The sequence below is a fragment of the Impatiens glandulifera genome, chromosome 1, assembly GCF_907164915.1.
Source record: "Impatiens glandulifera chromosome 1, dImpGla2.1, whole genome shotgun sequence".
Taxonomy (NCBI): Eukaryota; Viridiplantae; Streptophyta; class Magnoliopsida; order Ericales; family Balsaminaceae; genus Impatiens; species Impatiens glandulifera.
In genome coordinates, this window is record NC_061862.1 from 25432501 (window position 1) to 25457697 (window position 25197).

At 37.1% G+C, this 25197-nt stretch overlaps 3 protein-coding genes across 3 annotated transcripts; 2 read left to right on the plus strand and 1 right to left on the minus strand.

Annotated features, from left to right (window-relative positions):
• Window positions 1–326: 326 nt before the first annotated feature.
• LOC124921049 (histone-lysine N-methyltransferase ATX2-like) lies at window positions 327–8979 on the plus strand. Its single transcript, XM_047461650.1, has 24 exons — window positions 327–963; window positions 1052–1103; window positions 1189–1263; window positions 1377–1599; window positions 1814–1940; window positions 2053–2157; window positions 3081–3286; window positions 3418–3507; window positions 3627–3724; window positions 4365–4523; window positions 4650–4793; window positions 5002–5049; window positions 5443–5560; window positions 6024–6089; window positions 6194–6255; window positions 6349–6405; window positions 6740–6808; window positions 6950–7145; window positions 7499–7762; window positions 7849–7910; window positions 7993–8070; window positions 8206–8301; window positions 8380–8483; window positions 8574–8979. The coding sequence occupies exons 1-24, from the start codon at window positions 410–412 to the stop codon at window positions 8713–8715; spliced, it is 3195 nt and encodes a 1064-aa protein (XP_047317606.1). The 5' UTR covers window positions 327–409; the 3' UTR covers window positions 8716–8979.
• Window positions 8980–15834: 6855 nt separating this feature from the next.
• Window positions 15835–19167, minus strand: LOC124919870 (protein XAP5 CIRCADIAN TIMEKEEPER). Its single transcript, XM_047460233.1, has 12 exons — window positions 18906–19167; window positions 18685–18750; window positions 18543–18607; window positions 18357–18469; window positions 17411–17489; window positions 17191–17267; window positions 17042–17103; window positions 16835–16966; window positions 16674–16727; window positions 16450–16515; window positions 16271–16345; window positions 15835–16145 (listed from the first exon to the last, which is right to left on the minus strand). The coding sequence occupies exons 1-12, from the start codon at window positions 19074–19076 to the stop codon at window positions 16095–16097; spliced, it is 1011 nt and encodes a 336-aa protein (XP_047316189.1). The 5' UTR covers window positions 19077–19167; the 3' UTR covers window positions 15835–16094.
• A 4392-nt stretch (window positions 19168–23559) lies between these two features.
• On the plus strand, window positions 23560–24186 carry LOC124921634 (secreted RxLR effector protein 161-like). Its single transcript, XM_047462314.1, has 2 exons — window positions 23560–23823; window positions 23902–24186. Exons 1-2 carry the CDS (start codon window positions 23560–23562, stop codon window positions 24184–24186), a joined length of 549 nt encoding a protein of 182 aa, XP_047318270.1.
• The last annotated feature ends 1011 nt before the right edge of the window (window positions 24187–25197 follow it).

Here is a 25197-nt window from a genome sequence, read left to right on the forward strand (position 1 = left end):
TTATGATTTTTTTAATTAAAATTTTAAATTTTAGAATGACATAAATTTATTTTTTCCCTTCAGCCCTACCCTAACTCAACTATTCATTCATAAAAAGAAGTTTTTCAAAAAAAACATTTGGTCAATTATACGTGGCGGGAAAAGGTAGGCAAATTGGGCAACAAAAAAAAATCTTTCCACCAATCAAACACGCCCTAATAAAGTCTGTATTATTATTATTTTCCTTTAATTTAATTTTCTCCATCTTCATCCCCTTTTATTTATTTATTTTGCATATATATGTATATATATAATTTTTCGTAGAATCTCAGTATTTCTCATCCCGAAGAGAGAGAGAGAGAGAAAAGCAGAGCACATTCTTCCTTCCTCTCTATCGGCAATAAGCTTTCTCACTGAATAAGAAGAGAGAATGGCAATAGAAGAAGAAGAAGAACAAATCAAAGGAAAGAGGCAGCAGCAGCAGCAGCAACTGGATGATGATGAGAGAATGAACGGAACTCTGGAACGTTTCGTGCCTCTTTCCCAATTCCATTCATCTAATGTCAGGGATCAGCTAGACAACGGAGGCGCCGCCGACATCAAGGGACAGAGATTACAGCAGACTGGACTTCGCTTCTATTCCCGACGCTCTAAAACACTTAAGAAGCATTGCCCATTGATGGCTGACGCTAACCTTCAAGCTACACTTCCTACTGTCAAAGAGGAACTCGTAGAAATTATAGAAAAGGAGGAATCTATGAAGCAGACAAATGGGGTTGGTGGGTTGATGATGGGGAAGAGAAAGATGGATATGCGAGGGAGTAATGAGCAGATGAAATTGGAATTTAACTTACGGAAATTGCGCAAAGTTTATGGGTCTAGGGGAAATGTAAGTAATACTAATACCCATAGGAGGAAAAGGCATAATCATTACTCAGGCAATGATTCCGCAACGCCCAATTCAGCTGTCAAGAGATGGGTCAAGTATGCACTTTGCCTGTCTTATCTTCATTTACATTAATTCAGAAGAAATCTGATTATATATTTAATGGGTTTTCATTTTGGTTTGCAGATTGATGTTAGGAAATGATGATGCCAATAAGCTTGTTGGATTGCAATGCAAGGTTAGCATCTTATCTGGAACTAAATACCAATTATCAATCCTATCTAAATTTATACTGAAGTATTTAACTCATTTTCTGCAAGCAGATTTACTGGCCTTTAGATGACAAATGGTACATTGCTCGGCTAAATGGATATAATACAGATACTGGTTGCCATCAAGTATGAAAATTTCTACAAAACTCCTTATATCTAAACATAAAATCTGTATTTTTGTACTTTGAGGTCTATGGAATTGATTGATTGATCAATTATGCATGATTGATTTTATGCAGATTGTCTATGATGACGGTGAAGAAGAAAACTTAATCTTGTCTAGGGAGAAGGTTAAATTTTTCATCTCTGGAGAAGAGCTGCAAAGACTAAGTTTGAGTTGCAGCACAATGACCTCGGATATCATTGGCAATGACTTCAGTGAGATGATTATTCTAGCTGCTGACAGTTTTAATGACAGCCATGAGCTGGGACCTGGGGACATCACTTGGGCCAAACTTACTGGTGAGTCCTGTGCCTTTGCTCCAACTTAAAATATAATACTCTCAATAATTTATATTTCTTAACCAAAACTGTGTTGATTGACTAGAAGTTTGCTTGGATATTATACAAGCATTAAGAAAACAGTCTACACTTCAGACTTAAACCAATCAATTTGCTTTCTGTAGTAGCTTTTTGTTGCTATCTATGCATTTTTAATTTCAATTTCATCATACAGGTCATCCTGCGTGGCCAGCTTTGGTTCTTGAAGAAGATCTTATTGTTGGTTGCAAGGGTCTTAGTAGGGAGAAAGTTGGACAGAAGTCTTATCCCGTTCAATTCTTTGGCAGTCATGATTTTGCCAGGTTCAAAGTTTTGAGGAAACACTTGTCTACTATATATATTTTTAATTGGTTTAGATTGGTAGTATATTTCTTTGATTATTCTAATATCATATTGTCTCTTGCAAATGTACAGGGTAAACATGAAACAGGTCAGTCCATTTCTTAGAGGACTTCTTTCGTCTTTCCAGCTGAAGTGCAAGAAACCAGATTTTGTACGAGGCTTAGAAGAAGCCAAAAAGTGAGTTTATCTTGGGCTCTTTGTGCTTGATTTCTTGTAGGGTGAATGTGTTTTTCTTTCGAAAAATTCCATCCAGATTTCTATAGAGTGGGTGGAACATTCTTCTTGGCAATCTGTTAACAAGCAAAGTTAAATCTTGGATCATTACCATGTAGATTTCTCTCCACTTATTGATCCTAGAGATGAGACATAATGTGCATTCTCCTTAATGCTATCTTTCTTGGATTGCTTCAGAAGTTAATTTGTGGATTGGCTAATGGATGTATCCATGATGTAAAAATACATCTTGTGCCTTAAATGATAGTTTTTTTTCATTACATTTCTTATATATGCAAAATCTCTCCTATATCGTTTTGTGTGCTAATTTCAAGATGGAAACTGAATATATAGCTAACAGTCTCTAGCACTCTTATTTTGTGATTAGATTGTATTTGAATATTTCCATATAGGAATCTTCAACTCAGCTTTCATATACTATTTATCTATTTAACCATAAAAGCTTCTGAGGCAATGTGGCAATTCAACAGTTGATACATACTGTCCCCATTGAAATCTATATTTGGAGCTGCAGTAACCTTCGATTTTTGTTCTGATATAACATAAATTTATTTTGCATACTTTAACTTTCACAAGCATAAGTAAGTTTTTGTCTCCAAATTGGTTTAATGTGCTGAAAAATCTTTCATCAAAGGACTTAGGTTCCATGATCACTGTTATATATTGGTCACTTCGATGAAATGTACTGAGTCTAGCCAGAAACGTAGTCACCAAATTCATGAAGAGCTATTAAATGACCTCAACATAAGTTTGATCTTCATGGAACAGGGGAGATCCTTTTGATTCTTTAATTATTATTAACTATTGAATGCTATATTACTGTAAATACCATGAAAGGGAATAATGGTTACCTGTTTTCCTATCAGGTATCTAAGCGAGCAGAAGCTACCAGAAAGGATGCTACTAATGCAAAATAACACTAAGGCTGAAGTTTGTGAGAGTATAAGTCAGGATGATGAAGACAGTGTTGATTTAGATCAACATTGCCTAGGGGACGAAGATGTGCAGAATGACATAGAGAGTTCTGAAAGCTTTCCTCTACAGATAGGGGACTTGCAAGTGTTGAATCTTGGTAGGTAATTTAAACTAAGATAGGGCACTTGCATGCTTGAGTTTAATGCATGTATTGACATTCAATTGTTAGCATAGTTTATCCCTTTTAGAGGTAGAAAAAGCAAATATATCTAATGGCATCTCTTGCAGGAAAAATTGTGGATTCAAAGCATTTTCAGAATGTAAAGTCCATCTGGCCTGAACGATACACTGCTGTAAGAAAGCTTCCATCACTGACAGGTGGGTCACTCTGGTTAAAGATTATGTTTATGGTCGCTGCTAAATGTGCATTTTGTGTAGTTTCCTACTTTTTACCTAACAGCCTTTCTGCTTGTTTACTTTCTGTTTTGGAGCTTCAGATCCAAGTGTAAGTACCTCATATAAGATGGAGGTGATGAGGGATACGGATAGAAGGACTTACCCCTTATTTAAAGTTACATTAGATACTGGGGAACAGGTATTCATCTTTCACAGCTAAAGCCCTACAATTGAAGTTGAATTCAGCTTTAGTACATTTTTCTGTGGTGCAAGGCTTTATTTTCCTTGGTTAAAACAATTTAATTGTACTGTGACTTCCTTTTGGTTTGAGATTGTAGCAGTGGTCCTCATACTTCTAGATGTTATCTCTTGAATGTTTGATTTGTCGCTTACTGCATAACATAAGAACAAGTTATACCCCTAAGAAGCAGTGTGTATGTTTTGACTTCATCAATGTTCTCACGATATAAAGTGGTAATCTTTGAAATAGGGTAATTCTACATTTGGCATTCACAATGATGATTGCATGAGCATTGATATTTGGCCTAAGCAGTCAAAAGGACCACAAAAAAAAGTATCTCTTAGAATTCACTAAAAACATATATCTTTTGTATACCTTCCCTTTCGCTAACCTGGCATCGTCAAGTATGAAGCTTTATGATCTCTTCTTGATAAACTGATATTGTTCATAAATGAAGTTTTGTGATCTAGCAAGCTTTACGCCATCCAAAAACTTTTGAACATTCCTGCAAAAATTATTTTTATGTAATTAGAGATGGCTAATACCTCATGGAACAAACATCTATCTTTTAATGGCATGCCTTCTTTTTTTCTGGCAGTTTAAAGGATCTACCCCATCTTCTTGCTGGAAGAATGTCTACAATAGTATAAATGATACAGATTATAGTTCCTATCACAGTTTTATTTCTGAGGGAAAGTTTCGCCCTGGTTCAGATATGTTTGGTTTCTCCTGTCCTGAAGTCTTGAAGCTTATTAAGGTATGATTCTCTCTGTAATCAAATTCTTTGAATAAAATAATTTACCGTGTTATGTATGGAAGATGTTTTTCTGCCCAAAATATAGAAAGGGATGCTAATAGTTACCTAACATATAATTGTTGGCAGAAGCTATCTAGTTCCAAAGCATCGTCAAAGTCTAATTCATGCAAGATGTCTTCTGGACGATCAAAAGAACAGCCTAGTGGTTACAGACCTGTTCGTGTTAAGTGGAACGATCTTGACAAGTGTAATGTTTGCCACATGGACGATGTAAGTTGTTGCTTTTCTTGACTGGAATATGAACCTGAGGAATATGTGGGGTTTCTTCACTAGATGATCATTTTTCCTGTGGATATTTCTGGTTTTTACCCCATCAGTTCCTTGATTTATTTCATTATGATCATATGTCTTTCCCTTATTCCAAGTGCATTGGTGTTTTGGGATGGTAGCATCTTACTGTTTTTTTTCTTTGTTTCAGGAGTACGAGGATAACTTGTTTCTGCAGTGTGATAAATGTAGAATGATGGTACTTTTCATTTTCCACCGAAGCATAACATGATTGGAGTTATGTTGTGTTTCAAATGTTAAGCCCATGTGTCTTCCATTTTGTTTTACATAGATGCTATTCTTATAACCTCTTTTCTATCCAATCAACAAATTTTTAGTTATGTGAACATATTTTTAACAATGCCTTTCACCAAAAGAATTTGAGGGTAATTTGAATACATTAATTTATTGACCTACTATTGTTAATTATGCTGAACATAACTGCTTTACATTAGATGGGAGGAAGTGTTATATTTCCAACCACTACACTCTTGGATTATGTTATTACATCAAGTTAGCTTATAAATTGCTGTAAGACTGATTGAATTTTGTAATTTTTTTTAAAGATCTTCTAAATTTCTCATGTCTGCAGGTCCATGCTAGATGTTATGGTGAACTAGAGCCTGTTGATGGTGTAATTTGGTTATGCCAATTGTGTCGTCCAGATGCTCCCAAGGCTCCTATTCGATGTTGTCTTTGTCCTGTCATAGGTACTTTATCATGTGGAGTATATTTTTTTTATCTGTCCTTCCCTTGTCATCAAATATTATTGTTATTGGCCAAACAACCCATGTTCAAACCTGAAATTTGGCAAAATGTTATATTAGAACATGGTGTTTAGTTTCATTCAAATTAGGAGTTAGAAATTTCAGGAAAGTTCAAGTGAGTCGCAGGTCACAGGAAACACTATCACTTTTAAACTTTGTTTACTATTCCTGATTTAATAACCTATTACTTTATGTCTTCATTTCAACTTTTCTTATCGCGAGTCCTATTTTTAATGCTCATAATAATTTCAAGTCTGTATTTTTTTAACACATTAAGACTTATATTGACTGAAAATAAACATTTGGTCTTATTTGGACATGGACATCTTTTCAAACTTCAGGTCATTATTTTTGACCTAATTCTTTTTTGTTGTGCAAATTCCTAATTGGCTTCACTTTTTCTTAGGTGGTGCAATGAAACGGACAACTGATGGTCAGTGGGCTCATCTTGCTTGTGCTATATGGATTCCAGGTTCTTGAGCATGTGTTACATACTTTTTTCAGCATCTAATTGTTCTGATCCATAACCTGATCTTGCATATCATACAAACTTACTTGTCTTCTCTTTTCTGGCAGAAACTTGCCTATCTGATATCAAGAAGATGGAACCTATATATGGAATTGATATAATTAATAAGGTACATCTCTGTCAAATTTAAATGTCCTTCACTACATCTCATTTGTAGGTGCATCATTTTAATTACAATATATTCTGTTATGTGATTATGTAGGATCGCTGGAAGCTTTTGTGCTGTATATGTGGTGTTGCTTACGGGGCTTGTATACAGGCAAGTACAAAAGAACTATAATTCCTGGATTTGAGTGTTATTTAGCTTATCAATCACATGGCAATGCTATTTGTAGTAACCATTTCTCAAATTAATACACTCGCCTACATATTTATCTAGCTTCACGCACTTTTAACCCTTATCTTGTTCAATTGGCTGTTTTATATGAGGCTTAAATGCAAGTTGATGCGTTTTTCTTGGTACATCACACACAAATAAATACTGACAGTTTTTTCTGAATTAGCATAGATTGATGGTGATTGTATGTTTAATTGTCCATTCTGTATAAGTTCTGCAAATCTTTCAGTTTTGTAACTCTAAGTTACTTCTGCAGTGTTCCAGCACTGCTTGCAGGGTAGCATATCATCCACTGTGTGCACGTGCTGAAGGTCTTTGTGAAGAGGTAGTTTACATTTTGGTTTTACACTCAATGTTTATCTGTGAGCTTCTTGGTTTCGTTTGATTACAATAATATGGAAATTTGGCAATTCATTAAGCTTCTTCTTTCCTGTTTTCATATTTTGTACTCCCTATGCTTGTGCAGCTTGCAGATGAGGGTAAATATCTGAACATGCCAATGGATGTAGATGAGGATGAGCAATGCATTCCTTTGTTCTCCTTCTGTAAGAAGCACAGACCTGTGGGCAATGGACGGTCTAGATCTAATCATCCCACTGTGCCCCATACCAGCCAGTTGGATTATACTCCCCCGATCAATCCTTCTGGTTGTGCTCGCACTGGTATGTTTGGTGCACAAAATTATTTTCTGTTTTCCACTGTGCCCCATAGATGAGGGAAATTAACTGTGCTGTAATCAACTTCCGTTTATTAAATGTCAATTGGAATGCACAAATGATTAAATATGCTCTTTATCCATTATCCTGTATTAGTGAAATTCAGTACTACTAGTCAACTGCATGTTGGTAGCACAAGATACCTATTTTTCCTCCTTTAGAAAAGAAACATATTTGATAATAAAATTTAAATGGTAATTTTATGAATATATTTTTACGAACCAAACTTTTATTTGCTAATATATTCTTACAAGTTCTTTCACATTAAATTGTGGATTTGATCTTTCTTTTCTTGGCAGAACCATACAATTGGCTTGGCAGGAGAGGTAGGAAAGAACCTGAAGTGCTGGCTGCTGCATCGTTGAAACGATCATATGTAGAGAATAGACCGTACTTAGTCTCTGGATACAGCCAACATGAAATCTTTCCCAACTCTTTGGTTTCAAGTGCAATCAGCCTCAAAAAGTTGAATTCATCGCAGCTTAATTCTCCCGGAAAAATTTGTTCCATGGCTGAGAAGTACAGATACATGAGCCAAACTTTTAAACAGAGACTGGCATTTGGTAAGAACTTCTGTTTCCTATTCACTAAATTTGTTTGTTTATATAAGTTGTGCATATCTCATTTTCTGTGTTTTGTTCTGATCCAGGTAAATCTAGAATACATGGATATGGCATTTTCACGAAACTGCCACATAGAGCTGGAGACATGGTAGTTTTCCCTCCTTCTAAACCTTTTTTTTTCATTCTAGCTATCTGTTGTCTTCTCCTGACATTTAACATGATTGTTGTAGGTAATCGAATATACTGGAGACATTGTAAGACCTTCCATCGCAGACCGAAGAGAACATTTGATATACAACTCTCTAGTGGTAAGTTCAAACTTTGCATCAGTTTTTCCAAAAAAAAAAAAAAAAAAACTTTGTATCAGTTCATTTTGGATATGCATCACCATTTTTGTCTAGCATACTCAGTTATGCACTGATGATACACACTTTCTTTGGTAGGGAGCTGGAACTTACATGTTTCGTATTGATAATGAACGGGTTATTGATGCCACCAGAACCGGAAGTGTGGCACATTTAATTAACCACTCATGTGATGTAAGTAATCATAACTTAATTATATAGTAATCTTGTTTGGTTAAGTTGTATATTTGATATGCATATTTTGTTTTGCAGCCTAATTGCTATTCAAGAGTTATAAATACAAATGGTGATCAGCATATAATCATATATGCAAAAAGAGATCTTAAGCAATGGGAAGAATTGTCATATGACTACAGGTTTTCAATTTGAAGTCTTTTTGCACTTTTTTTTTTTATATTTCCTGAAATTGTACAAATTTTATATATGTACGTTGCCTGGAATTGCAGATTCTTCTCCAAAGGTGAGCAATTAGCGTGCTACTGTGGAGCTGAAAGGTGCAGAGGTGTTGTGAATGACGCCGAATCAGAGGCGCAAGCATCGACTTTATGTGTACAAAGGAAAGATTTGATAGAATGGAAAGGAGAATGAATTGATTCTTCTTGTAGGCTTAGGAATTTCTGCATTGTTACAGATTTTCTAATACATTCTTTTTTTCTTGATTATTATTATTATATATATTGTAATTGACTTCAGATGAGAATATACATATAAGGGAAGTGGGAATCCAAACCAACCTATATATGTAAAGGGGCTTGTGATGATAGTGTAGAACATGATTCATTGAATTTTTATGTAAAATATTTATATTTTAAATATGTATTATCATTGAGTTGGCTCTGTCTTTTTTTTTAATATATTCTTATCCAGCTTATTATTTGACTGTCATTAATTTCATTTTTTTTTAGTATTTTGTAATCTTTTCACAGAATGTATGTCTTTCTTTTTTCCAACTCTCAGTTTAATAATTTAACTGAAATATTATATGTTATATTCATTAAGAAAGGTTTTTCATTGAATAAGTACAATTTGATTTAACTTCATAAATTTAATTAAAAATGTAACTCCTAAACTTGGAAAACTTGATAATAAAACCCTAAACTAAGTAAATATGATGATCCCAAAGTACAAGATAGCTCAAATGAGAAAGAATCTTACCACTGAAATTCCCTATAATTTAAAAGGGGTTATCATAAAACATTTATTAAAAAGAAAAAATTAACTAAATTAACTGAGAACTTGCAATTTCCATAATTATCTATTGAACATGACACACTGGGATCATAAAACATTTATTAAAATAATAAGATTACTATAATTATATTCAAACACAAAGTTATAAATCAATATGAGAAGTATAGAATCATTCATAATTATTTTCAAATAAACATAAGTTCTAATATATGTTTTGATGTTATTCTAATCTTACAATCAAAATTATAAATATTATCTCAATAAACTCATTAAGATAGCTCAAATGACAATAATAATTTTTTAAAAAAACAAATATTACGGGTTTGATTCTCAGTTAAAACGTTTTAGTTAAAGTGGATTATCATGACTATAGAGGTTATGCTTAGGGATGACAATAGGTACACTCATATATCTGATATTCGTGGGAACCCGATAGTCGGATTCGGGTCTTTTAAATCGGGGTTGAGGGGAGGGAAGAATGTACATGATTGGGTACGGGGTCGGGGATAGGCAATGTGCGAAACTCAAATCCGATACCCGAAACCTAACTATATTAATAAAAAAATATAAAATATTTTTTATTAAATTTTAATGTAACCTTTCAAATACCTCATCATTTCAAAAATTATCATAAATAATATTTATTTTGTTCTTTATCTACATTCACTCTACCTTTACTTTTTTTTTTATATTCCCAAAAAAACATATTTTTCTCTTATGTTTAATTTTTGTTTTAATAACAAAAATGTTGTTTCTCTTTCATCCTTCTTCATATTTAAATTTTTTTTTCCAACTTTCATTCTAACTTTATCCACATTTGTTTTATAAAAAATTAATTTTCATTAAATTCAAATAGAAGTTACATATGAAAAATTAATTAATAAATAATATAAGATAATGTCCACAAATTCAAAATTAATAATTGATCATCTAGATTTTAAATTGAATAAATAATTAACAAAAAATAAACTTCAATTAAAAATGATCCATTATGCGATTTATTGAGAATTTTTTCAAAGACGAACTCATTTGAGTTTTTCAACGATGATTATTGTAGTAGAGCAAGCCAAATGAACCAATAAAACAGTGTCGTAAGAATTTCTACCATAGATTTTGAGCGGCAGTTAATATTTTCTTTAACCGAGGGTTGATAAGTAACACCGGAAAAAGTCATACTAAATGAAAATGGACCATCTATATATATGACCGAAATAGTGAAAAATTTATACAAATCATGATATAATATTTATAAAGGGTCCTCCATATAAAAGATTAAATCGAGTAATTTTTTTATTGAAAAATGAAAAATAACTCAAAATCTAATTATTTCGTCTTTTTTGCTGCTAAGGAGGAGATGGACACGGATTCGAGAAATTATCACCAACACAATTGGAGGGTATGACCCGTCGGGGATCGGGTATCCGACGAATCGGGGTGTGATAAAAAAAGAAATACTCAACGAGGTCGGAAACAGAATGAAAATCGAGTTCAAGGATGAGTACTTCATTATCCGACAAGTAAGGTACCATTGATATATCCCTAAACTCATATTAATATCTTATATTAAAAAAAATAATATTATCCCAATAAACTAAAATCATATTAAACTAAAAAATAAATATCATAATATTATTAATTATGTCATTCACGTGTCATCGTGTGAGTGACCTTTCAAAACAATACTCTCACTTACTTTTCTAAGCAATATGATGGTGTTCCAAGGGACATGTACAAGTCTCAAATTTGAAATTTTGGGTGATTATTTTTGTATTTTGATCCACTTATTACAAGTAATCTGATGCGGTGCGAGTCGAAGAGGCGTTTATGCGAAAGTTGCAGCATCCGAAAATATCTCGCAAGTGTCAGATTTCGACGATTGCCTAGTGTTTTTCGGGCGGAAACGTGGTGCTGTGAAGAAGTCATGGTTTTGCCATGAGGTATGATGGTTTAAGGCCATCTGACGACGTTTAGGGGCTCAAAATCGCATTTTTATTAGTTTCGGGTGTTTTTTGCAATTTATTAAAAGTTGTTTATTTCTTTTGCAAGCTAGGGTTTGAGTATTTAAAGAATCTTAAAACACTTTGTTAGGGGAAGATTATTAATCAGAAAATGAGGTTTCCTCAATATCTATCAACTTTCGGTATTCGTAAGAATCAACGAATCTTGATAAAGGTTCATCCTAGCCACGCACGCTGCATCAGTTGGTATCAGTTTCCAGTCGACCCTGAGGTATGCCTCCCGAAGACAGCCGCGCAACCCTACCCCTGGTGCTGATGATGGTGACCTTGCTGAGTTGCGACGTGAAAACGCTGAGTTTCGCCGTGATAACGACGATTTGAGGCGGCAGGTTGAATGGTTGACGCAACGGATGGATGCATCTATGCACATGCACCACCCTGAAGATGATGTTACGATGACAGATGAAAACCCTTTCGGTGGTCTTCGGAATCGATCCCCTGAACGCCCCAATCATCGCTGGGAGCAGGCTTTCAGGGTGGACATCCCTAAGTTCGATGGTAGTCTACAACCGGAAGAGTTTATTGATTGGCTTTCTCAGGTTGAAGAGATTCTGGATTTCAAGGAAGTTCCTGCAGATCGTCGTGTACCCCTTGTTACGATCCGCTTACATGGTCGTGCACAAGCATGGTGGCAGCAGTTGAAACAGACACGTGTTCGTCATGGTAAGGCAAAGCTCACGAATTGGGACAAATTCAGGAAGCATATTAGGGCTGCGTTTCTACCATATAATTACGAACGTAACCTGTACCAGCGGTTCCAGAATCTTCGTCAGGGTTCTCGTTCCGTGGATGACTATTCCATTGAGTTTTACACCTTTGTGGCTCGTGTTGACCTGTCTGAGTCCCCTCTCCAGTTGGTTTCTCGCTATATTGGTGGCCTTCGCCTCCAGTTGCAGGATATTTTGAATATGTTTGATCCCTTGAATGTTTCTGAGGCACATCAGCGTGCTTCACAGGCTGAGAAACAGCTAGCCAGGCGCGGTTCGGGTAGCTTTGGAAAACAGGTTGTCCCCACTAGTGGCATTGGTTCTTCTTCCCAGCCGGCCCATCCCACCCCAGCCCCCCCTCGCAGCACTACAGCCCCCCCGCAGGGACGTCCCGGTGGCTTGCGTTGTTTCAATTGTGGTGAAGTTGGCCATCGCCAAGCAGAGTGTCGCAACCCAAAGTCCACCAATCGTGGTCTTTTTACTGAGGTGGATGATCCTGACTCTGCTCTTCCTTCAGATTCAGCCCTAGTGTATGATGTTTATGATGATGAGGCAGCGGAGGAGTATGTTTCTGGTGATGTTGGCCCCCTTTTGGTGATTCGTCGATCATGTTTAACCCCTCGTGCTCCTGACAACGAGTGGTTACGCAATAATCTGTTCCATTCCACTTGTACCATCGGTGGCAAAGTTTGCACCTTCATCATTGATGCTGGGAGTTGTGAGAATGTGATTTCTGAGGTTGCAGTTTCGAAGCTGGGTCTGTCCACTGAACCTCACCCCAAGCCTTATCGCCTGTCCTGGCTGAGTCAAGGTACGGATGTTACAGTTTCCAAGCACGTACTTGTTAATTTTTCCATTGGTTCCCATTATCGTGATGCTGTATATTGTGATGTGGTTCCTATGGATGCTTGTCACCTTTTACTTGGTCGCCCTTGGCAGTTTGATCATTCTGTTATACATGATGGGCGTGCTAATACCTACACGTTCTTATTTCATGGTACCAAGATTGTGTTGATGCCAAATCAGCCCAAGAAGGGTGCTGCCCCCACTCATCATGCGTCCCCCCCTACCACCTTGTTGTCTCGGGGTCCTTTTCAGACCGCCATGGTCGAATCGGGCATGGTGTTTGCTCTATTTTGTTCGCTGATTACCTGTGGTGCTAGTTCTGAGGTGCCTATTCCAGTGCAGCCGCTGTTACAGGAGTTTGCAGATGTTTTTCCTGAGAATCTGGCTTGTGCCTTGCCTCCTTTGCGTGATATCCAGCATCACATTGACTTGGTTCCAGGTGCTGCCCTACCCAACCGTCCTCATTACCGCATGAGTCCCAAAGAACATGAAGAGTTGCGTAGACAGGCGGAGATGCGTGTCCATGTACCCGGCTTTGATTCGTTTGTGGACCTCTATCGTGATGATCCTTTCTTTTCTCAGGTCCTCATTCGCATCCAACAGGGGGATTCGAGGGACTTTGTCTTGGAGGATGGGTTCCTTTTCCGCGGTGTGCAGCTGTGCATTCCAGATTGCAGCCTGCGTTTGAGGATGATTCAGGAACTCCACAAAGAAGGGCATGTTGGGCGTGATCGTACCTTCCAGCTTCTTGCAGCTTCTTATTTCTGGCCTTCGATGCGCAAAGAGGTGGGGCGTTTTGTTGCTCGCTGTCGTGTTTGTCAGTTGGCTAAGGGCGCTTCGACTAATGCCGGGTTATACTTGCCTCTGCCTATTCCCACTCAACCATGGTCTGATGTCAGTATGGATTTTGTCCTTGGGCTGCCACGTACCCAGCGTGGTTCTGATTCGATTTTTGTGGTGGTTGACCGATTCTCGAAGATGGTTCATTTCATTCCCTGCAAGAAAACCTCTGATGCTGTGGCTGTTGCACAGCTTTATTTCAGGGATGTGTATCGCCTTCATGGACTTCCTGCCTCCATAGTTTCTGATCGGGACACTCGCTTTGTGAGTCACTTTTGGAGGAGTCTTTGGCGTTTGGTTAATACTCAGCTGAATTTTAGCAGTGCCTATCACCCGCAAACTGATGGCCAAACTGAAGTTGTTAATAGGTCTTTGGGGAACCTTCTGCGCAGTTTAGTTGGGGATCATCCTAAGGCTTGGGATCTGAAGCTGCCTCAGGCCGAGTTTGCTCACAATCATGCTGTTAATCGCTCCACTGGTTTCAGTCCTTTCCATGTGATTTACGGGCTGTCTCCGCGTGCTCCTCTTGATTTGTTAGCGCTGCCCAGCAAGGTGCGTCCTCATTCCACTGCTGCGGATTTTGTTGGTCAGTTGGCTCAGGTTCATCAGACCACTCATGACCGTTTGGTTGCTGCTACTGCCAAGTACAAGGAGAAGGCTGATTCGAGAAGGCGTGCTGTTGATTTTGAAGTTGGTGACTTTGTGTGGGCTATTCTGACTAAGGATCGTTTTCCAGCTCATGAATATAGCAAGCTTGCTGCTAAGAAGATTGGTCCTGTTGAGATTGTGGAGAAGATCAACCCCAATGCTTATCGTTTACGCCTTCCCAGCCATGTGCGTACCTCTGATGTGTTCAATGTGAAGCATCTTGTTCCTTTTGTGGGTGAGTCTTCTTCTGATGAGGATGATGCGGTTCCAGATTCGAGGACGAATCTTTTCTACCCTAGGGGGAATGATGCGGTGCGAGTCGAAGAGGCGTTTATGCGAAAGTTGCAGCATCCGAAAATATCTCGCAAGTGTCAGATTTCGACGATTGCCTAGTGTTTTTCGGGCGGAAACGTGGTGCTGTGAAGAAGTCATGGTTTTGCCATGAGGTATGATGGTTTAAGGCCATCTGACGACGTTTAGGGGCTCAAAATCGCATTTTTATTAGTTTCGGGTGTTTTTTGCAATTTATTAAAAGTTGTTTATTTCTTTTGCAAGCTAGGGTTTGAGTATTTAAAGAATCTTAAAACACTTTGTTAGGGGAAGATTATTAATCAGAAAACGAGGTTTCCTCAATATCTATCAACTTTCGGTATTCGTAAGAATCAACGAATCTTGATAAAGGTTCATCCTAGCCACGCACGCTGCATCATAATCTAAATATATATGAAAAAAAAGCTCATTTATCTACTTAAATGTATGTCTTATATACCACTACTTTACTGATTTTGTATATGAATATTCTTGAACTAGCAATTCACCCAATTAGCCGTTGAACATCAAATATGATCTAGACTCAAACCTTGGAGCCGAATTCACAAGATAAAAAAAGGTCATGGAAGAACTGCACCTTGATTCTTAGATTGACCAAGTTTGAAACCCTAGGATGGAATTAACAAAAGCCAACCAGAAAACTATATTATTTTAATTAACCTTTAAGTGCCAAATCACAAAATTTTATTTATGAAGTTTTTTTTGTAGAATAAATTGAGAATTCACAATCATAGATTAACTTTTGGGATCATAAATTACTTGTTAAAAAAATTACAATAGTTTGACTCAAACACAAAACTATGTGAATAAACTATAAATAAGGTATTCAAACTCTCATGAAATTTTATAGTTCTATTACTAATTGAAAATTAATGGATAAAATACTATTTAATTACTAGAATTATCAACTAAATTCCCAAACAATTTGTAAAACTACTTCTCTAAGAAGATTATGGTGTTCCAATCTTGATGAACTGATGAGAAATAATTTGAACATAAACACATGAATACTGAACATTCATTCATTCACTAATCAAATTATTTGTAATATACTCTATGCAACAATGAATAACAACTTTAATCCTTTAGGTAATGAATGGTATATGAAAGCTACAAACAAGAGATTTAAGGATGAAATAGTCAAACATATTCCATTTAATGTTTTTAAAAAAAAAATACTTTCTTTCTAGTCAACAAATGCATTTGCAATGCAATTACCACCAACACACTCTGGATCCATCATCTAACAAACAAAATAAATGCATTGCATTTCTCTATATGGAGGTTGGAAGGTCATTCATGTTCTACATAATAATGTAAAAAGCATTTCTCATTCCATATCTCATAAAAACAAGAACAATTCAATCAAATATCTCTCAGCCAGCCATTAGTCGCCATGAATGGTGTAACGCTCCCATTTCCTTGTTGGGTCATATATCTGCAAAAAAAAAAAAATCAGAGAAAAGTATATATATGTGATCACTAAGATGCATCTACTTTTTAACTGCCAGTTATTAAGAATCGCTTAAGAACACTAGTGAGTGTGTATTATTTTTAGTGTACCTCCCATCTAGACGCGGGAAATATATGCTTATTCTTCTCGTACCAATGTCTCTCAACTACTTTACCCGCATGAGACTGTAAAAGAATGAGTCAACTACATGTCAAACCTGTACAATAAAAAAACAAGAGGGAAGGAAAAAGGCAAAACTCTAAGTAAAAGGACTCTCAGTCTCTCATACCTCATCTTTCTCTATTGTTGCATCAGCAATGGTTCGAACATCCTCGTGCACATCAAAGTGGAAGAGCTGAACAGCATAGAAAACTAAGTCAGGACTATCTGCTCAAGAATGTTAAGCACATACACAACAAGTGTACTGATTTTCTAGTTTCCCGCATTAAACTAAGACCCATAATGCTTGAAGAGATCAAAACGAGCAAAATAATTATGAAATTAACTAATTACCGGACCACTTTTTCCCCTAGCTTTGTTAACAATCAGCTCGTAGAAGCTATGTTGCTGAAATCCATAATCATGAGTAGAAAAATATAATATCAGTCGTTTATCATTCAAAAAGGTAGTATAAAAGCAATTAAATAACAAAGGTACTTTAATAAATTTCTTACATGTGGAATGATTAAATCTTCCTTCACATACAACAAATTTTCAACAGATGTCGTGCGAACCTCTCGGAACTCAGGAGCAAGTTGCTGCTGAACAGACCTGAGGAACTCACCTATGGCATCACCTTTACGGACCTGGAAAAGAAAGTGAATTTCAGAATCAAGAGAAACAATACAGAAGGAAAATAGAACAGTAAGTGAATTCTTTACTTGGATGATTCGTCTATGACCAGTCCCATCCCAATAACTGTATGTGATCTCGAGAGGCTCATCTAAAAAAGTGTCCACATAAAAAACATGATTAAGAAAAGAACATATACACCCTCTTCATGAATTTGAAGTGTACAAATATGACTTACTTTTTATTTGCTCTTGTTCACGAAGCCATTGTTGCCTTAACCTTTCACGTTCAGCTTTTTCCTCTGCCTCCCGCTCACTGCAAGAGTATGCTTCAAATTCAGGGAAGTGTGTTAGGAAAGCAAATATTGCCACCCCCAAAAGTGACCATGTCACATTAACTCATTAAACTCCATTTCAGTCGGATAAAAAGAAAGAGAGAAAGAGGTAGAGATGTCACACCTATCAGGCAAAAAGCTTGTCTCCACTGTAGGATCTTTACCAAATTTGCCACATCCAGACTTTTTAGAATCTTTGATTACTATAAGACCAAATAGAACAATAATATCTCAAGTCATTTTTTTTGTAATAATGAAAAGTACACATAATTCCAATATACTTCGTGACATAAGTATGATGCACACTTTCTTCCTAAGACATATTTTATCAGAAAGGGAAGTATTTGTTGAGCTTTTGAAATTAAAGATATTATTATCTAGTCAAGTCACTGACACCTTCGAATTCCTAGTTGAAACAACATTCATAAAGGAAATCATAGAGTAAACAAGGGAAGATGCAGCAGCTGGTTCAAATCTTGTATGATCATGATTTAGTTTATGAGAGTAGCTCGTGTGAGCATGTTGCACTCATCTGGATCTGGATTATGCTTGGAAACTAAACTTAGTCAGACACAATTCAGAAACAGATCTGGGATACATAAGCAAAAATCGTAAGTGTTCCAAATTGGGTCATTGGCTAGTTAAGTCACACAACCTTGGAATTTCGAGTCCAGAAAATAATCATAGAATAAAAAGGGGAAGATGTAGCTGGTTTAAATCTCTCATGATCATTTAGTACCTGAGAGTTGCTACTATGAAAGAGTAATGAAGCGAAAAATTCAGATTTCAGTCCCCCATGCACAATTAGTTAACAGTAATAATGAATGAGGGGTAATTAGATGTGCCTACTAATGAAGATCACTAAAACCTCAATCTAACCCTTAGATCTAAATTTGAAGTACAAGTGATTAGAATAACTAATCAACCCTAAAAAAGTCTTACTACCCTACTTAAACTTGTAAATATTTCCCTCATTACTCAATTGCATAGTTAAATTAAACAATTTCACAATAAGTGCAGAAATTTTCATGAAACATTAAAAAGCTCTAATGTAGCAAATTATAACTCACTGTTCTCCTCCTCTTCCTCTTCACTTCCCTCCACAGGGTCCTCAGAAAAGGATAAACGAGAATTTCCCTTCACTTTCCTCTTCTTCCTCTTTTGTGCTTGAAGTTCCTCCTCTCTGAAAAACATATAGATGTCAGAACAAGAATAAAAACATGAGTAACAGAAAGATTATCAATTTATTCACTTACTCCTTTTGCAATTTCTGCAACTTCTCCTTCTCCTCTTCTTCAAATTTAGTCCTAATATTAACCCTCTGCACATCGTCCATAAGAAATAATTAGACAAACCTCAAAATATAACAATCTAGAAAACCTGAACGATTATCAATACCTTCTCAACATATTGCTCCCTGGTTACCAAACCAACTGTTTCCTTCTTAAATGCAGTCTCCAGAACCTGAGACAATTATAAACCTTAAAAAAAATAGAACCCTAATGACAGAAGTAAGACAGAACCCTAAAAATGATTGAAGACAAGATTAAAACCCTAGAAATGGAAATGGGAAGTGAATTCAAATTAGATAGATAGAAAGGGAGAGAGGATTAAAAAACCTCACAAGTACTGGAACCGAACTGAAGTAGACCAGGTTGGCCCTGGGAAGAAGCAGTCTTATTCTTGAGGTCTTGAATTTTCTTCCTCTCAGCTTCTCTCTGCTTCTCAAGCCTTCGAATCCTCACGGCATCTTGGGATGTACCCACGTAACCATCGCCCATCCCCGCCATAGCCGCGTACAGTGATGTGCACCGCCCTTCGGTTTATTTGAAACGGATCAAAGATTAAGATGCTTTCTTTCGCGTATATAAACGAAACCCTTCTTCCTTCGAGTTCAAATCAATGAAGTTTTTGCATATATTTGCTAATTTGCTTGCAGAACCAAGTTTATGAAATAACTAATTTAGTCCTTTAATTTTGTATTCTGTCACATTGTATCATAACTTTGTTTTCACTCATTCAAAGGAAGAATAAAATTTTAAAAATCTAGTTATTACTTATAGTTGATAAATATAAATATGATATACTAAAAATAGTTGATTTATATTGCCCACAGATAATTCTTCATTCATTCAGTGTATCCTTTCGTTAATCTTGTATATCTTCTAACTGTTCATCTTTGTCCATTATTAATGTCCATATTTCTTCGTGAACATATTAGTGTGAAAAGACATCTACAAAAATAAGTTTTGGATAGTTTATTTGTGAAAATGTATGTATAGTAAAAAATGGGCCACACCTAACATCGGGTCAAGTTCTAATTGTTCAAGTTGACTCTGTAGTAAAAAGATGGTATTCTTCTCTTTCCAACCGGCGAATTTGTTGGTGTCTACTATGGCGAGGAACTCAAGTATGCAAGAGACCTGGGCTACAAGGTATTACCAACCAATTTGTGGGTATTTTGTTACACAATAAACTCAAATAACGGTCAGACATATTTTAAATAATAAATTGAATGTCTTTTAAGTTTAATCTTTAATGGTGGAGATCTCAAACGTTTTAACAGTTTTAGTAACCGATGGTCAGTCTTAAATGTTATTGTTACAGTTTTTGTCTTTAATTGTTGTTTTCATTTCTTGTACGTTTTGTTTTTTATTAATAGACTATAAATAAAGGTATGTGGGTTGAATATGATGTGTGAGAGAAAAAAATAAAGAATATTTGTTTCAGTCTTATAGAAGAAATCCCCAAAAGTCTTTTTATCTCCTCTTCCTCCAAAAGTTTATTTTTCTCAAATTGGTATCAAAGCGCCATGACAAACAAAGCGTTGGGGCAGATACCACTGCCGTGACTCATCAAAACCAACTTTGATAATTTGAGTATTCAGATGCGAGCTTTACTCGGTGCACAAGACGTATGGGAAGTAGTCGAAGATGGTTATGAAGAACCGGCTGAAACGAGAAATCTTTCGGCGATTCAGTTGAGGGCGTTGAAAGAAACACGAATGAAAGATAAGACCGCTCTCTACCTCCTATTTCAAGCGGTGGACGAGTCGGGTTTCGAGAAAAGTGTAGGTGCAGAAAATTCGAAGGCAACGTGGGACACTTTAGAGAAGGTTTTCAAGGGTGTCGATCAAGTTAAACAAGTGCGACTTCAAACTCTTCGAGGCGAATTGGAGGCCATGAAGATGAAGGAGTCCGAAAGAATTTCTACCTACATCACGCATGTGCAAACAGTGGTGAATCAACTTAAACGCAATGAAGAAGCCCTCTCAAATGCAAGAGTTGTGGAGAAGATTATACGGTTATTGACCGAGAATTTCGAAAACGTCGTTTGTGCAATCGAGGAATCAAAGAGTCTGGTAGAGATGACTGTTAATGATCTTGCTGGTTCTCTTGAAGCAAATGAGCAGCGGAAGAATAAGAAAAAACAAGAGTTGCTCGAAGAAGCCTTACAAGCCAAGGCAACCATCAAGAAGGACAGGGTAATGTATGCGCAACACAATCAAGGAAGGGGACGCGGTCGTGGAGGTCGTGGTCATGGCCGCAGTGGAGGCCGAGGACGTGGAAACAATTATGAAGAAAAGGATTAGTCAAGCCAACATAATTGGTGTGGTCGAGGACGTTCGTGGGAGAGGCAGCCGGTCAAATCATCCAACTGTTGAATGCTACAACTGTGGAGTATGGGCACTACGCAAAAGAGTGCAAATCAAACGTCGAATGTCACAACTACGGCAAATATGGGCACTATGCAAAAGAGTGCTATTATGAAAAAAGGATAGAAGAGAACATGAATCTGGTCGCGGAAGAGGAGACAAGAGAAGTCGGTGTTCTCATGATGGCCTATAAAGACACCACTTCCGACAAGGAGAGGTTGTGGTATCTCGATACTGGAGCCAGCAGTCATATGTGCGGGAACAAGAATTTTTTTGTGGAGATACAAGAGATAAAGAATGGGTACGTGTCATTTGGGGATGAATCGAATGTTCAAGTAAAGGGCCGAGGTAGAATATGTTTCTCACAAGACGATGGCAAAGAAGGGTCAATTGAAAATGTATACTTTGTCCCTAACTTGAAGAGTAACATTATTAGCTTGGGGAAATTATTGGAGAAGGGATACTCAGTACTCATGAAAGACTGAATGTTGCATTTAAAGAACGAAAAAGAAAGGTTACTTACACAAGTTGAGATGGCCAATAATCGAACGTTCAAACTCAACTTGAGAAACGTTCGAGAACAATGTCTGCAATTCAAAATGGTGGATAAAGTCTCGCTGTGGCACTTACGATTCAGACACCTACACTATGTCGACCTATAGGAGTTAGCAAAGAAGGATATGGTTCACGGGTTACCAGACATGGATTACACCAAGAAATTTTGCGAGGGATGTGTACTCGGCAAACAAGCAAGGAACTCATTTCCAAAGAAGGTGGAATATAGTGCATGGAAGTCTCTCGAGCTGATTCACACCGATATATGCGGCCCAATCACACTTAAGTCATATAGTGAGAAGAGGTACTTTATTACATTCATTGATAACTACACAAGGAAGACTTGGATTTATTTTTTGAAAGAAAAATCGGAAGCATTCGAGGCATTCAAGAAATTCAAGGTATTAGTGGAAAAGACGACTGGTTTTTTCATCAAGGCCATACGGTCAGATAGAGGAGGAGAGTACATGTCAACCGCTTTCACAGTCTATTGCGAGGAACAAGGGATTAAGAGATTTTTAACGACGCCCTACTCACCTCATCAAAATGGTGTGGCCGAGAGGGAAAATCGGACTATCCTCGACATGGTTCGGTCTATGATGAAGAGCAAAAAGATGCCGAAAGAGTTTTGGGCAGAAGCGGTGCAATGTGTCGTGTATGTCCAAAATAGATGCCCATACGCAAAATTGGCGGATCTAACACCACAAGAAGCTTGGAGCGGACAAAAACCGTTTGTATCTCATTTAAAGGTATTTGGTAGTGTGGCCTACGCGCATATACTAGATCAAAGAAGAACCAAATTGGATGATAAGAGCAAAAAATACATCTTCATCGGATATGACGAGAAAACGAAGGCTTTCAAGTTATTCGACCCAATTGAAAAGAAGGTGGTCGTAAGCCGAGATGTGCAGGTGAATGAAGAAAGTGCATGGGATTGGAACAACCAAAAGGAGGAATCTCAACAGGAAGAAAAAGGAGAGTCATCAACCACTAAACCGATATTAGCACCAATAACCTCTCAAACATCTGATGATGAAGAAGAGTCGAGACAACTGAAGATGCGAAGTTTGCAAGACTTATACGAGTCAACAAGTGAAGCACACTTGGTGTGTCTTTTGGCAGATGCAGAGAGTATCATTTTTGAAGAGGCGGTGTGAGATAAGAAATGGAAAGCTACGATGGACGAAGAGATACGGGCAATCGAAAGAAATGAAACTTGGGAGTTGGTGGAGTTGCCAGATGGATGTCGAGCTATTAGAGTGAAATGGGTGTACAAGAAAAAGATGAATGCCCTAGGTGAGATAGAAAGGTACACGGCACACCTTGTTGCAAAAGGGTATAGACAAAAAGCTGGGATCGACTACGATGAAGTCTTTGCCCCGGTGGCAAGAATGGAGATAATCCGACTTCTTTTATCCCAAGCGACACATTTCAAATGTTCGATCTATCAGATGGATGTGAAATCAACATTTTTAAATGGTGTTCTTGAAGAGGAAGTATTTGTGGAGCAACCACCCGAGTACACGAAAGTTGGGAAGGAGAGTAAAGTGTTGAAGCTAAAAAAGGCGCTATATGGGCTAAAGCAAGCGCCTCGAGCATGGAACACCCGAATTGACACCTACTTCAAGAAGAATGGATTCATACAATGTCCCTATGAACATGCATTGTACGTAAAGAAAGACGAAGGTAACCTGTTGTTAGTAGCTCTCTATGTTGATGTTCTTATATTCATGGGGAACAATGATAAGATGATACAAGACTTTAAAATCGCTATGACTCGGGAGTTCGAAATGACAGATTTAGGGCTAATGAAATATTTCCTTGGTCTTGAGGTTAGACAGGGAAAATCTGGAATATTTGTGTCCCAAGAGGCATATGCAAAAGATATTCTGAAAAAGAATAAGATGGAAGAATGCAACCCAGTAGCAACACCAATGGAACTCGGAACAAAACTCTCTAAATTTTAGGGAGGAGATCGTACGGATGCCAGCAAATATCGAAGTTTATTCGGAAGTCTACGATATCTCACATGCACAAGTCCTGACATTGCGTATAGTGTCGGCATGGTAAGCCGATTCATGGAGGAACTAAACTACACGCATTTGAAGGCTATTAAAAGAATTCTTCGATACATCCGAGGAACGTCGTCACTCGGGTTACTATACTCCCAGACAAAGGAATACAAGTTGATCGGTTATTCCAATAGTGATTGGTGTGGAGATATAGATGATCGAAAAAGTACATCGGGATATGTGTTTTATATGGGAGACACAACTTTCACATGGCTCTTAAAGAAGCAGCCAATAATGACATTGTCAACATGTGAGGTGGAGTATGTGGCAACATCCTAGTGTGTGTGTCACGCAATATGGCTAAGAAGTCTACTAAACGAACTACAAATTCAGCAATACGAAGCAATTGAAATACGAGTCGACAACAAATCAGCAATTGAGTTGGCAAGGAATCTGGTGCACCATGAGAGGAGCAAGCATATCGATGTTCGTTTCTATTTTATACGGGAACATGTGAAGGAAAGTAATGTGCAATTAAGTCATGTTGTGAGTCGTGATCAAGTGGCGGATATTTTTACAAAGGCGCTACCAACTGTGTTGTTCGAAAATTTCAAGAGGATGATTGGAATGAAAGATGGAAAAGATTTGAGTTTAAGGGAGGAATTTGTTACACAATAAACTCAAATAATGGTCAGCCATATTTTAAATAATAAATTGAATGCCTTTTAAGTTTAATCTTTAATGGTGGAGATCTCAAACGTTTTAGCAGTTTTAGTAACTAATGGTCTGTGCTGAATATGATGTGTAAGAGAAAAGAATAAAGAATATTTGTTTCAGTCTTATAGAAGAAATCCACAAGAGTCTTTTTATCTCTTCTTCCTCCAAAAATTTATTTTTTTCAGATTCCACACCCATATCAAAATCAGCAACTCTCGACTTTTTCCCATAAGAATTAGTTCTCAACTTACAATCTAATGCACAACTTTCGGTCAATTTTTCTTCTAGATTGATTTTTTCTTGTTATAATATTATTGTTTTTCTTTCGTAAGATTGAGTTGTGGCATTTACAGATTGTATCCACGATGAGTTTGCTCTTCGCGGGATCCACCTCTATCCCTCTCTAGCCGATTGTAACATTTTATTCTATTTCTTTATTTCAAACTTCATATTAGAAAGTTCAACATCGAGAATTTTTTTACTCTGCCTGGGAATTGATCCTATAGATCATTTTGATAGACTATTAATAATATCTATAATATTAATATTTTCAAAAAATATAACTATCAATGTAGGGACATATCCTAAACCGTGGCGATCCATGTTGCAACATGGTTGAAGGGCATGACATTGACGTTTGGGCCTAAGCCCATGCCAGAGAAATATCTTATTTCGCGCATCATTTTAATAGAGGGAGGCTACATGTACTAAAGTTAGAGTGTTTGAATGAGTCCTTACCTTCTGGGAAGATCGGACATATCTTGACCCGCTTAGTTCAACCTTGGGAATGTCAATATGGGTAAACTCAACGACTGCTACATTGTCAATATCACCGTTGACCATGATAACCTAGTCGTTATGAATTTGAGCGTTTGGTGTAGCGTAGATGTTAAAGTCTTGGCTTGGTGCAGCCATGGTCATCCTAAAATCAAGTTATAGGAAGGTTGCATGTTGATGATGAAACTCAACTTG